General features: G+C 43.1%; 1 protein-coding gene across 6 annotated transcripts in view; it reads right to left on the bottom strand.

Annotated features, from left to right (window-relative positions):
• The window catches only part of APBA2 (amyloid beta precursor protein binding family A member 2), a 265,709-nt gene that overhangs the window by 41,843 nt on the left and 210,277 nt on the right, over nt 1-13,589 (bottom strand). For all 6 annotated transcript variants that reach the window (XM_078448941.2, XM_060617852.3, XM_060617850.3 and 3 more), the window contains 2 exons: nt 3,783-3,863; nt 2,645-2,681 (listed from right to left, as the gene is read on the bottom strand). In XM_078448941.2, the coding sequence (XP_078305067.1) occupies nt 2,645-2,681; nt 3,783-3,863 (118 nt within the window). The remainder of the gene's footprint in view (nt 1-2,644; nt 2,682-3,782; nt 3,864-13,589) is intronic.

Here is a 13,589-nt window from a genome sequence, read left to right on the forward strand (position 1 = left end):
CAACTGTTATTATTTTTCATTACTATTAACAATTACTAGGTGTGAAATAAGGTAGGACTGAAGGCCATCCCTCATAAAAACTCCAAGGAGCTTTTCTTTCAGTGTGATTTCTCAGACCCAGAGGAGGTGGGAGGTCTGTTTTCCTGTCATAGTTATACTGGGTCCTCTCAGCTAATCAGACTTTCAACCAGAAGACTGAACAAGCCCTGGAGGTTCCCCCACACTTGAAATGCTTGTCGGCTGGATTGGGTGTAGCACTGGGGTAGGCACTGGGGGCTTGTTACCCCAATACTCATTTCTAGACCTTCTCCCCTGCCCTCCCGGAAAGCCAAATACTTGATCCTCCAGTCAACACTGAAGTTGACCAGGGCACTGGTCATATGGTACAGCTCTGGCCAATGAGAGACAAGAAGGAGTCTGTTGAGTAGGTCTTCAAGGTCTTTTAAGGTTCAACTAAACATACAGATTCACAAGGTCTCCTAAGTACAAGTAGACATGGGGCTTCTTCCTCAAAAAGAATAAGGCTGGAGCCACAGTTTGCCAGTGGCATTCTTCTGTGAGTGTACACACAGCTGTATAGGAGCTAGGCAGGAGCCCAAGGGTGTGAAACACCCATCAAGGAAGATGTGTGCAGCCATCCCAGTTGAATTCAGACCCTCATATTCTCACGGGCCAATATCTCTGACAACCATCGCATGGGCATAGCTAACAGGAAATTCTAAATTAAGGCTATCTACACTGGTTTGAGCTGGTCACAAGCAGCTTTAGCCAAACTGAATTGGTTTGGGGCATCCAACATTGTTTTGATTTTATATATAAGCTGGTACAGAGAAGTGAGTTTTCTGGAATGCTAGAAGTGAGAGGTACTTCTCAGAGCACCTGGGCATTGATACTGCTTCCTGATCCTTCTCCATCTGCCTCCTCTGTACCTAGGGGGCTGACTCAAGAGCCAGGGGAATCTAACATCCGAATCATTCCCCTAAGCAGTTTGAGGGAGCTCTGCCCAGATGACACCATGATACTTTGAAAAGTGAGCTTCTTGGACCCACAAGAGCCCACCTCACTGAAACACTGTGACTGGTACACCCCGTTGCGGCATTCTGACCACCGAGGAAAGTATACATCTTTCCCTATTTATGAGATGTCGAGTCCTCTGAATCAGGAACCCAATCAACCCTACAGTGGGGGCATGGAATGGGTGTTGTCTCTTCGTGCCAGTCATCGGGTCCTGAAAAAAACACAACTAGCCAGCTGGACCAGAATTATCATAACCTATTGTGCCCTGAAGAAAACCAGTTTGATCCAGTTTTAACTTGCTAAACCTTACCTAGAACCACATGTAAACAGCTGGGCAAAACCCATTTGAGCCTACCTCAATTGGTCGAAATGGAACCAAGTCTATTTGAATGGTATAACATTGATTCCAACAGTTCAAAACTGTTTTTAATATCAGTTTGAGCCACACTGAGCCAATACAATGTTGAACCAGTTGAAATTGGGTTGAGCCAATAAATTCATTTTCAACCAGTTTGAATTGTGTTAGCCTGGTTCAAATTAGTCCCTTGAAAGGGAACTGGAGGGGCCTCAGTTTCCCAGGTGTCACTTCTTTACTAAAAAAGAAAACCAGGGTAGGAAAGGTTTTAAAGTTACTTATCTCTGAAGACTGATTTACCTTGCACTTTTAAATTTTCATAAAAATTAATTACCAGCTTATTGAAAAAATTAATAAAATTCACACTGTTTATTGTAACACTAGCAAGAGCAGGAAACACCCTCCTGGCTGAAGAAAGATCCTATTTAAAAGGCTCCTTAAAGGGGTGCCTGGCTGTCTCAGTCGGTTGAATGTCTGACTTTGGCTCAGGTCATGATCTCGCGGTCTGTGAGTTCGAGCCCCGCGTTGGCCTCTGTGCTGACAGCTCAGAGCCTGGAGCCTGCTTCCGATTCTGTCTCTCTCTCTCTCTCTGCTCCTCCCCCGCTCACACTATCTCTCTCTCCTTCAAAAATAAACATTAAAAAAAATTTTTTAAAATAAAAGACTCCTTATAGTGGTGTTGGAGGACCTTTGAAAGGGAGGGCCCAAGGTTCCCTGAAGCCCTTCAGACAATGCAAATTTGGTTATGCCAAAAGGCAAGCAGGCATTCTCCCCACACCAACAAGTGGTACAGAACAGATTGGTTCTGGTTTTTTGATTGAATGCCGAAATGCAGTATTAACCCCCTCAAAAAAAAGACAGGAGAGCGGAGGGAACTGAAGAGTCTAAAAAAGGAGTAACAGCCTGAATTTGGATGCAATTATATCCACTGTAATCAAAAGTGTTAGATCATAATTAGCTGCTTATACAGACACATTTCAATCTATTAATTCAATCATCAGTGTCATGTGTGAGGCCATTACTGAGGGTGTAATTAAATGGGATGGTCTACCGTTCCCTAATCAACTGAATCCCCCTCCCTCTATAACAATATGGGCTTACAAAGTGCTCAAACAACAAAATGCCTAAGCACCTTTTCTTATTATAATATTGTTTTCATCTTGAAGGTGTGCTTTTTAAACAAGCTTTGCAGGAGAAAACAAAAGTAAAAATACCATTTGCTTGGAGAAAAAAATGCAACTGTTTCCAAATATTAAATTCAAAGTCACTTACCAGCCACAAAACTTGGAAATGATGCCACCTTCTTTGTCTGTTAGGAAATATGAAAAAAAAGAAAATAAAAGAAAAACAAAAAAGAAAACAAACACATGACAGTTTTAAATAGATGGCCCATAAGATCTAGGCTGAGTACCATATGTGAAAAGTTAAACCCCACTGAGTAACTGATGTTCCTTAAAAGTCAGCTCCATAAAGCAAACCAATGTCATTTAGGCACCATGGTGTTTAGGCAGGACATATGGAATCAATTCCCATGAGAAAACATGGGGTACAAAGGCCATCATCGAAAACTTAGGGACCCCCAGATTAGCCTGCCACTGCTAAAAGAGAGCCTAGAGACCATACAACCAATGGTTCTCCAACTGGTAGGCATGAGAATTACCAGAGCTTGTCTTTAAAAGTAAGATAAAGGAGATTGGACACCACTCTATGGGGTGGCCAGAGTTATTTCACCAAAGCTGGAAAATCCCATCCAAACTATGTTCTACAGAAAAGGGAAATAAATTATTTATTAAGGCCTCATTTTAATAACCTCCATCAAGGCAGTGTTTGTTTATACAGGATTGTTCTTCAAAATCATGTTGTTGGTTTAGAACAGTGGCTCTCAACTGGGATGATTTTTGTCTCCAAGGGGACATTTGGCAATGTCTGTAGACATTTTTGGTTGTCACAGCTTGGGGAGGGGGGTGTGAGCTACTGGCATATAGTGGGTAGAAGCCAGAGATACTTCTAACCATCCTACAGTGAAAAGGACAGCCCTTCACAACAAAGAATGTTCTGGTCCAAATGTCAATGGTGCCACAGTTGAGTAACGCTGGCTTAGAACATAACTGTCTGATAGTGGAGTATAATGAGTTTCTGTCAAACCAGGGAGCACAAATGATCCCCCACCCCCCGCCAACAAATATACCATTAGCAACACATGAACACACAGTGGTATGAGCCTGAACAGGAAAGAACCTTTCCTTCCTCCTCCTACAGAGACACCCAACTTTGTTTGACTTGAACCCCCCACCTTCCCAGGCACTGGGTGGGATGAGAACATCATGGAGAGGCCGAGAAGACCATGATGGGGTATGCAGGTCCAACATCAGAATCCTAAGCCACAACTCTTATCCTTAGAGAAAATCACCTCTGGGATGTTGTTATTGTCCACGGGTCCATTGAGATCAGAACGCTGCTGCTTCCTTGGCTGCTCCAAGCCATTGCAAACCTGGAAACCGGGAAGCGAAAGATGAGATGGTGCTTTTACACATTAGAGAAATACACCAAGATACAGTATGATACAATTTTGGGAAATGCGTAGGTAGGCATGTGTGTGTACATGTATGTGTGTGTGTGCACATATGGACATAATTTAAACTCTTCTGCAATTAGCATGTATTCTTTTATATTTATAAAATGTTTTTGAATCATAGTTTCTCTTTTTTTACCATCTGTCACCTTTATTACAATATTATTGACTATATTCCTATGCTGTACTTTTCATCTCTGTGATAACTGGATGTTTGTACCCTTTAATCCTCTTAATTTATTTTGCCCATTTCCCCCTCCTCATTACTCTCAAAACCACAAGTTTGTTCCCTGTATTTATAAGCCTATTTCTGTTTTTTGTTTGCTCATTTGTTCTTTTAGATTCCACATATAAGTGAAACCATATGGTATTTGATTGTCTGGCTTATTTCACTTAGAATAATACTCTCTAGGTCCATCCATGTTGTTGTAAATGGCAAGATCTCATTCATTTTATGGTTGAGCAATATTTCATTGCATACATATACCACACCTTCTTTATCCATTTATCTCTTGATGGATACTTGGGTTACTTCCATATCTTGGCTATTGTAAATAATGCTGTAATAAACATGGGATGTACGTATCTTTTCAAATTAGTGTTTTTGTTTTCTTTGGGTAAAGACCCAGCAATGGAATTACTGAATTGTATGGTAGTTCTATTTTTAATTTTTTGAGGAACCTCCATATTGTTTTCCACAGTGGTTGCACCAATTTACATTCCCACCAAGAGTGCACAAGAATTCCTTTTTTTCCACATCCTCACCAATGCTTATTTCTTGTTTTTTTGATTCTAGCCATTCTGGCACGTATAAGGTGATATCTCATTGTGCTTTTGATTTGCATTTCCTTGATGATAAGTGATGTTGAACATCTTTTCATGTGTCTGTTGGCCATCTGTAGGTCATCTTTGGAAAAATGTCTGTTCATGTCTTCTGCCCATTTTTTAATCTGTTTTTTTGGTGTTGAGTTGCATAAGTTTTTAATATATTTTGGATATTAACTTCTTATTGGATATATCATTTGCAAATATCTTCTCCCATTACGTAGGTTGTCTCTTTGCTTTGTTGGTGTCTTCCTTCGCTGTGCAAAAGCTTTTTAGTTTGGTATAGTCCCAATCATTTATTTTTGCTTTTGTTGCCCTTGCCTCAGGAGACATAGCTAGAAAAAATGTTGCTATGACCAATGTCAAAGAGAAGTTACTGCCTGTGTTCTCTTCTAGGATTTTTTTGGTTTCAGATCTCACATTCAGGTCTTTTAATTCATTTTGAGTTTATTTTTGTGTGTGGTATAAGAAAGTGGTCTAGTTTTCCCAGCACCATTACTGAAGAGATTTTCTCTCAATCATATATTCTTGGCTTCCACGTCGTAGATTACTTGACCATGTAAGCATGGATTTATTTCTGGACTCTGTTGTGTTTCATTGATCACTATGTCTATTTTTGTGCCAGTACCATACTGTTTTGATTACTACTGCTTTGTAGTGTATCTTGAAACCTGGGATTGTGACACCTTCAGATTTGTTCTTCTTCCTCAAGATTGCTTTGGCTATTTGGGGTCTTTGTGTTTACTTACAAATTTTATGATTATCTGTTCTAGTTCTATGAAAAATGTTATTGGTATTTTGATAGGGATTGTGCTGAATCTGTAGACTTCCTTGTGTAGGATGGGCATTTTAAAAATATGAATTATCATTCTATGAGCATGATATATCTTTCCACTTGTTTGTGTCATCTTCATGTTTTGAATCCAATTTTCTAATTTTATTATCATTTTTTAATTGTGGTAAAACATACATAAAATTTGCCACTTTTAACTGTGTAGTTCAGAGTCATGAAGTACATTAACATTGTGCAACTATCACCACCATCCATCTCCAGAATTCTTTTCATCTTGCACAACTGAAATTATGTATGCATTAAACATTAATTTCCCATTACTGTCTCACTCCAGTCACTGGTCATCTCTATCAATTTAACTACTCTAGGTACCTCATATAAGTGGAATCTTACAGGATTTGTCTTTTTGTGACTGGCTTATTTCACTCAGCATAATGTCCTCAAGGTTCATCTATGTTGTAACATGTGTCATAATTTCCTGCCTTTTTGAGGCTGAATAATATTTCACTGTTTGTATATATTACATTTTATTTATCCATTCATCTGTCAGTGGACACTTGGGTTGCTTCCTCCTTTGGGCTACTGTGAATAACACTGCTCTGAACATGGGTACAAATATCTCTTAAAGTTCCTGCTTTCAATTCTTTGGGTATATACCCTTCCATGGAATTGCAGGATTACACTATAATTTTATTTTTAATTTTTGATGAACCACCATACTTTTTTCCATAGCAACTGTACCATTTTGCATTCCCAACAACAGTGTCCAAGAGTTGACACCATATTTCTAAAAAATATAAATTATTAGTTTAATGCAAATTCTAAACTCTAGGATCTAAATTCTTTAGTTAATGCAAATTGGTCAATCTACTACTAGAAAAAACAAAATGCCCCAAGGACAAGTCACAGGTATTCTCTTAAAGAGGACATCAAACCAAAATTTCTTTTACTTCAATTAACAAAATTTAAAGTTTAGGTATCTCTATTTAGTGCCTTGTACCATCCAGAAGATAAAGGCCAGATCCACAGCACTAAAATCACTGTCCAAATCCCAAAGGAGGTGTTAGTAAGCCATCATGTGAAGTTTCAGAACTTTCTAGAAATAAAGTATCAAGCAGTAACAATATAAGGATGAGGATGATGATAACAATGACATTAATAAGTTATAAGGAAATAAGTTTATATTTATATTATAAATATACACTACACTTGTGTTTATTTATAAATTTATTTTCACTTTATTTATAAAGTTATTTATAACTGACATTATTCCCTCTCCTTGTTTACAGCTGAGACGACCGAGGCTCCAGGTGTTGGCACTAATGGCTAGTTCCCACAGGTCCAGGTGGCACAGTAAGAGGCTGTTGCCAGTCTTCTCTATCTAGATTGTCACTGCTGTGTTCTTTGATGTCATTCAATCTCTCTGGGAGGGTTAGAGAAAGCTCAAGAGACATGGGCCCACCATCCTGGCACTGATGGCACCAAGCAGACCAAAGATTCCTAGCTGAGCATCCCCTCTGTGACTAAAAACACCACCGCGTTTCAGAGGCATTGGGAGGTGAGGAGGACAGGGATGGTTCAGATGGGAGGTGGAAAAAGTGGGACTGGGCTTTAAGCATGGGGAAGATTGCACACAAAGGGGAAAAGGAAGGTGTTGCCATATCCTGAGAGAAATCAGAACTCAAGCTACAGGAAGAAATGAGGCTTTCCTGGAATAGAGGGGATGCAGAGGTGCAACGGGGGCCAGGAGGGTCAGATGTCTGGTAGGTCCCTGCATCCATGGCTGGAAGCCGAAAACACTGTCTCTATCCCAAGCCCTGTGAACAATCAGACCATGCACATGGGTGCTGGCCTCCCTCTGCTGCCCTAGTATGTCCCCAAGTTGGGGGGCTCTGGGGCTCAGGCCTGCCTGGGACCACTGGCATGCTCCTCTGCCCTCCTTCTGGGACCTGAACCCATCCTTCCCTAGATGAGAGGGCTGTGATGAGTGGACCCTATGCTGACCAAGCCAAGCTGACAGTGTCCCTTCTTGTAGGGCTGACCCTGGCTTGGGGACCACTGCCACCAGGGTCCTACTGGAGTCAGGCTTGTTTCCCAAACTCCTAGTTTAGGTCTTCCCTCTGCCCTACTGGCTCTACACCACCCACTGTGGCCAAGGTATGCCAGGCAAAATCTCCCAAAGGGGATAATGGGAACTCTCACTGGAAATACTATTCCCATCCGCTTTAAAGTAAAACTCAAATTTGCGACATCCTCCCAGAAAACCTTCTGTCGTCTTTCATGCGTGGCTATTTCAAGGTCCACTTAGAGCATATCTGTGTTTTCCCTCTTGTTTGTAAGGTCCCTAACCTGGTGACTTTCCCTAGGCTGAGTTCACTGACTTCATTTCCTGAAGGTCCGCACTACCTTACTAGGAGCTGAATGGACACTAGTCATCTCCAAAAACCCTAAAGAAACAAACCAACTACTGACAAATGAAAATGGGTCAACCACACCTATTGTAGACTGAATGTCTGTGCCCCCACCAATTTCATATATTGAAACCTAACCCCCAAGGAGATGGGGCCTTTGGGATATAATTAGGATTAGATGAACTCATAAGGATGCCACCCTTATGAGTAGGATCACTGTCCTTATAAAAGAGACTCCAGAGAGCTCCCTCGCCTCTTCCACCATGTGCAGACTCAGTGGGAAGGCGCTGGCTATGAACCAGGAAGTGGCCCCTCACCAGACACCAGATCTGCTGCCGCCTTGATCTTGGACTTCCTGCTTCCACAACTGCGAGAAATAAATGTCTGTTGTTTATAAGCCACCCAGTCTATGGTGTTTTTGTGATAGCAGCCCAAACGGACTAAGATAACACCGCATCTACAAATGTTACAGCTTGGGGTGGAATCTAAGTTTTCTGCCACAGATGTAGGGCGACAGTCTCTCGTCCCAGTGCCAAATCCATTGTGAAGAAAAGACTGCTGCTTGTCTTGTCTTATACTGGGTGCCTTTGGCAAATGGAAGAGGTGCCCCTCTGGGGGATGCAGCCCCCACAGGGTTACAGCTTGGCCAGGTGGGCATAAGCTGGCTGCCTACACCTGTCCATGGGACACCTGGCACGGAGCCACGGCATGTGGTGACAACAGGCAATACAGGGTCTCAGATCCACTCACAGAGGCAACTTCTCCCCAAAGCTTCTGTAGGCTCGACCCTAACCTCCATGTCAACATTCTCTCCACTCATCACCATGACAACCACAGTTCACAATAAACAGCTGGGGTTGTTTTCAGAGAGGTGGGCTTGGGAGAGGCCATCTGGTGCTCTAATTTCCATCTTGAGGGCAAGGTGGGGGCGCGCTTGGCAGCATGGGGAGCAGCATCTGAAATTAACATCATAGAGGCCCAGGTGGATTTGGGGCTCCCAGCATCTTAGATGAAGATGCTACTTAAATCCTTTTGTGCACTCCCCAAGGTACAGCAGCCAGCCACACCTCAAAAAAAGATGCCAGCCAGGGTTACCTCAGTTCTTTCCAGCCAACAGGGACATGAGGGCCATGTCCCTCGCCAAGTAATTGCCGCGGAGTGTTCCCGCTGCCATGGGCTGGAAGCCACATCAACCATCCACTGAGAGAAGATAGTGAGTGAGACAAGTTAAATGAAATCTGGCATAGGCGGTGGGACACCCTCCCCAGAGTCCTGAGAACAGAACACGGACCTGTGGCACAGACTGGTCCTAACATGTCAGGACCAGAGACTGCTGCTCAGGGCAGAGATGATTTGTCTGCAATAAAAGTATACTAATTTGAATAAATTGCTCTAATAAGTATCTTGGCTCCAGTTGGTGAAACTAAAGCTAGGATTTTTTAAAAGTGTCAATTCTGATTTTGTCTGCTTGATTAAATGGAAAATAAGCAATATAACCCACATTACTTGAGATGAAACAATAGCAAACAAGTGCACACACACTCACGTCATCTGTAATAAAAATCAAATAAAAGCATTCTCCTGAGTGACAAGCATGTTAGTGACACGTGGAGGGACACAACATCAGCTCAAAGCCAGGCAAGCCACAACCTTCCCACTGACCTGTCCTATCTCCCCTTACACAGGACTTCTTGTCAGAGAAATTCCAGGCTTGCAAATAACTCAGGGGTTACCTGGGTGGCTCAGTCAATTAAGCTTCTGACTTCAGCTCAGGTTATGATCTCACGGTTCGTGAGTTCAAGCCCTGCATCGGGCTCTATGCTGACAGCTCAGAACCTGGAGCCTGCTTCAGATTCTGTGGCTCCCTCTCTCTCTGCCCCTCCCCTCCCCCCTCAAAAATAAATTAGGTGACAGCCTTCTCTGGTGACAGCACTTCATGCTCCCTGTTCCCAAAGGCATCAGTCACCCCTACTGGCCCGATGTTCCTCTGTCCCCACTCAACAGGGGTCAGCCAGAATTTGCTGCATGTTGGGTGCTCCATGGCCGGGCTGAGAGCATAAGCCACCATGGTCCAACTGAAGATCTGACTTAGCACACTAAACATACTTCACAAGCCCCTTTATCTGTCCCCTGACATTCAGGTGGCTCAGAAAAATGACAATATTGTTCTTCTTCTGCTCCTCTTACAATTCTGATCACTCCCATGGTATTTGTCTGGAGGAGAATGAGAGCTTGGATGAAGTATTTATTCTTATAATGGTCATCCCCATGGGGGTGATCATATCTTTCTAAAGCCAATCTGTGGCTTAAAAGAATCATGACAAGATCCATTAGGGAAACCAGCCAGTAGGTCTATCTTTTAACATCTCCTGGCTGGGCCTGTGAACGGGACGGGGAAGGAGAGTTCCCTCCTTACACTCCCTCCACCCTGCCCCCATCCATATTTCATGGAACATACCAATACTAAAAAATTATTCACCATTTGTCTGAAGTTCAAGCTTAACTGGGTATCCTCTTGTTATTTACTAAATCTGGCAGCCTTACCTAGGGGTAGGCTGACGAGCTGCCATTTCCACTGAGCCCTACGTTGCACACTCAGGGCCTGGTCATGTTCTCTGTGTCTGGTCTGCTAAAACATCCCCTACCGCTGACCACAGGACCACCTGGCATGTCTTTGACTTTATCATTCACTCTCTTCACTGAAGCTTCATAAAGGGCAGGTGGTGCCTGGGGTACCTCTGCAAGCCAGAGAATGAGAAGACACACGGGCAAACAAGGGCGGTTCCCGCGTGACCAGGCCTGAGGGGCTCAAGAGGTGAGCCCAAGGGCTGAGCCATTAAGGTTTGGGGGCTATTAAATCTCTGCCATTTGAGAGCAGCCGGGAACCCAGGGCATTTCTGGTGGAAACATAAAATCCTCACCATGGTGAAAAACAGTTTGTGAATCCTTAAAAAGTTAAACACCACCCATGTGATCCAGGAATTGCACCCCAAAAAAGGAGCGAGAACAGCTATCTGCACAAAGCCTTGTACCCAAATGCTCACAGCAGAATTAATGACAACAGTCAAAAGGCAGAAACAACCCACATGTCTATCAACCGGTGAGTGGATAAATAAAGTATGGTATATCCCTTGAACAGAAGATCACTCAGCCATGAAAAGGAACAAAGTCCTGATGCGTGCCATAACACAGGTGAACCCTGAAAATATTATGCTAAGTGAAAGAAGCCAGACACAAAAGGTCACATACTGTATGATTCCATTCGGATGAAAATGTCCAGAAACAGGCACATCTGTACACAGAGAAAGCAGACTTTGTATTGGCAGGGGCTGGGGGGAGGGGAGGATGGGGAGTGACTGATTAGTAAGTATGGGCTCTCCTTTTAGGGTGATGAAAATGTTCTGGGGCTAAATAGTGATGGTTGTACAATGCTGTACTAAATGCCACCAAACTGTACATTTTAAGATAGTCAAACTAGTATATTTTATTTCATGGGTATACCACTACAATCTGAAAACAATGTGGAGGGGCGCCTGGGTGGCTCAGTCGGTTAAGCATCCAACTTCAGCTCAGGTCATGATATCACAGTTCGTGAGTTCAAGCCCCACATCAGGCTATGTGCTGACAGCTCGGACCCTGGAGCCTGCTTCTGATTCTGTGTCTCCCAATCTCTCTGTCCCTCCCCGACTCACACTCTGTCTCTGTCTCTCAAGAATAAATAAACATTGAAAACATTTAAAAAATAAATAAATAAAAACAAAAATAAAAATAATGTGGAAAGAATAACCTGAAGGTCACCTGCCAGCTTGTGCAGGACTAACCCTCTCCTTGGGCACAAAAGCCAAGAGAAAGGAGGGTGGGCCCAGGGAAGAAGGTGGGCGATCCAGATGGCACAGATGTTCTTCTCTCCTGGTTGCCTGCCTCACGCACCAGGATGTCACCCTTGGATTCATTTGTGGGAAAGGAGGGAAATCTACCTCTTAAAGCAGAGTGTGCTATGGAACTAGGGAGTCTTCCATTTGGTTGTGATCAATTATCGAAGGAGAAAACCTACAACCACCCCTTTCTAAAACTGTGGCTGGCCACCATCATGGCTGCTTCTCCCATAGGGTCTATAAGTTTGCTGCAGATTGGCACATTTTCCCATCCTTCTGCTTTAAAGATGAGAAGCCCTGTGTGAGCAGAGTTTCATGGCAGCAGCCCTCCAAGGCAGAAGAACAGTCTCTTGGATTTATGGCAGGCTCCTGCATTTGCTCAGGAGACCCGAGGCCTCTCCTATACCCAGCCTAGAGTCCTGCACTCACATTCTGAGAAAGCTAGCTTGACAGCTGAAAAATAAAGAAAACGAAGGTCCATAAATTGAAAGGAAATAAAATGACCAATACTAAGTCAATGTTAGAAACCCATTCCCAGGGCATTTCTTTCTTTTATTTCAAGTTTTTATTTAAATTTTAGTTAGTTAACACGTATGGTAAAATTGGCTTCAGGAGTAGAATTTAGTGATTCAGCACTTACATACCAAACCCAGTGCTCACCACAGAAGTGGACTCATACAGGATTTGTCTTTTTGGCACTGGCTTACTTCACTAACTGTAGTGTCCTCGGGGTGCATGCATATTGTGGCAAGTGTCAGGATTTCCTTCCTTTTACAGGCTTAATAATATGCCACTGCATGCCAACATCTTTTCTTTTGTACTTTATCACTATGACTGTGGCACAGTCCTCCCACAAATACTGAAAAAAGTACCATGCCATGATTTCTGAATATAGGCCAAACTGCCCATAGAGTAGATGACTTGGGATTCTTTGGGTTAATTCATTATGTTTCATTCTTCTTGGCATTTAAAAGAGGGTTGGAGATTAAATATTAATGAAATATTAGGCAAGAAAAACCTTGGACAGCAATTTCACTTCCTAACATCTCCCATAATTAGCAAATTCTATGCAGCAAAAAGAGCCCTGACCTGCCATTGGTCTGGTTTCTGGAGCAGGTTTTGAGGACTGGTGGTGGCTAGATTATCCCTTCTCTCTTGAAGATTAACATTCATATTTCTCAAAGTGACTAATGTGCTATTTTTACATACTTGGGCCCGAATGAATGAATAAATGAATGAATGAACAAAGCAGAGGATAGATCACAGTGAGGAAGAGCTTCTATTTTCATGACTAGAAACAAAGGAAACAGCAGCAGCAGTGGTCAAAAGAACCCAAAAACCTCTGAGATACCTGGCGTGGGTGTGGTATGGTCCAGGCCTAAGCCTGTTTGAAGAAGACACGTGGGCAGGTGAGTCTGCATCACAGTGCATCATGGTCAAAGCCAGCAGACCCAGAGGCAGTGGAAGTGAAAGGAACAGATGTCTCTCAGCTGGCACCAAGAGCTGGTGTGAGGGGAAGCAAGAGACCCAAGACTGGGTGGGAAGTGTTGGGGGTAGTGAGGGGGCTGCATCGGAAATCAGAGTGGGCAAACAGATCTCAGAGGCAGAATCAGAGGCCACCTGCAAATGGTATGGGCCAATGGAGAGGGAGACTGACCAAGGAGGGTGAATAGAAAACTTCCCTAAACAGCAACATCCCTCCAACCTTACGCCATGCCCAAGCTGCTCTCCTGGGCAGCAA

Source organism: Panthera onca, chromosome B3, assembly GCF_046562875.1.
Source record: "Panthera onca isolate mPanOnc1 chromosome B3, mPanOnc1 haplotype 2, whole genome shotgun sequence".
Classification (NCBI taxonomy): Eukaryota; Metazoa; Chordata; class Mammalia; order Carnivora; family Felidae; genus Panthera; species Panthera onca.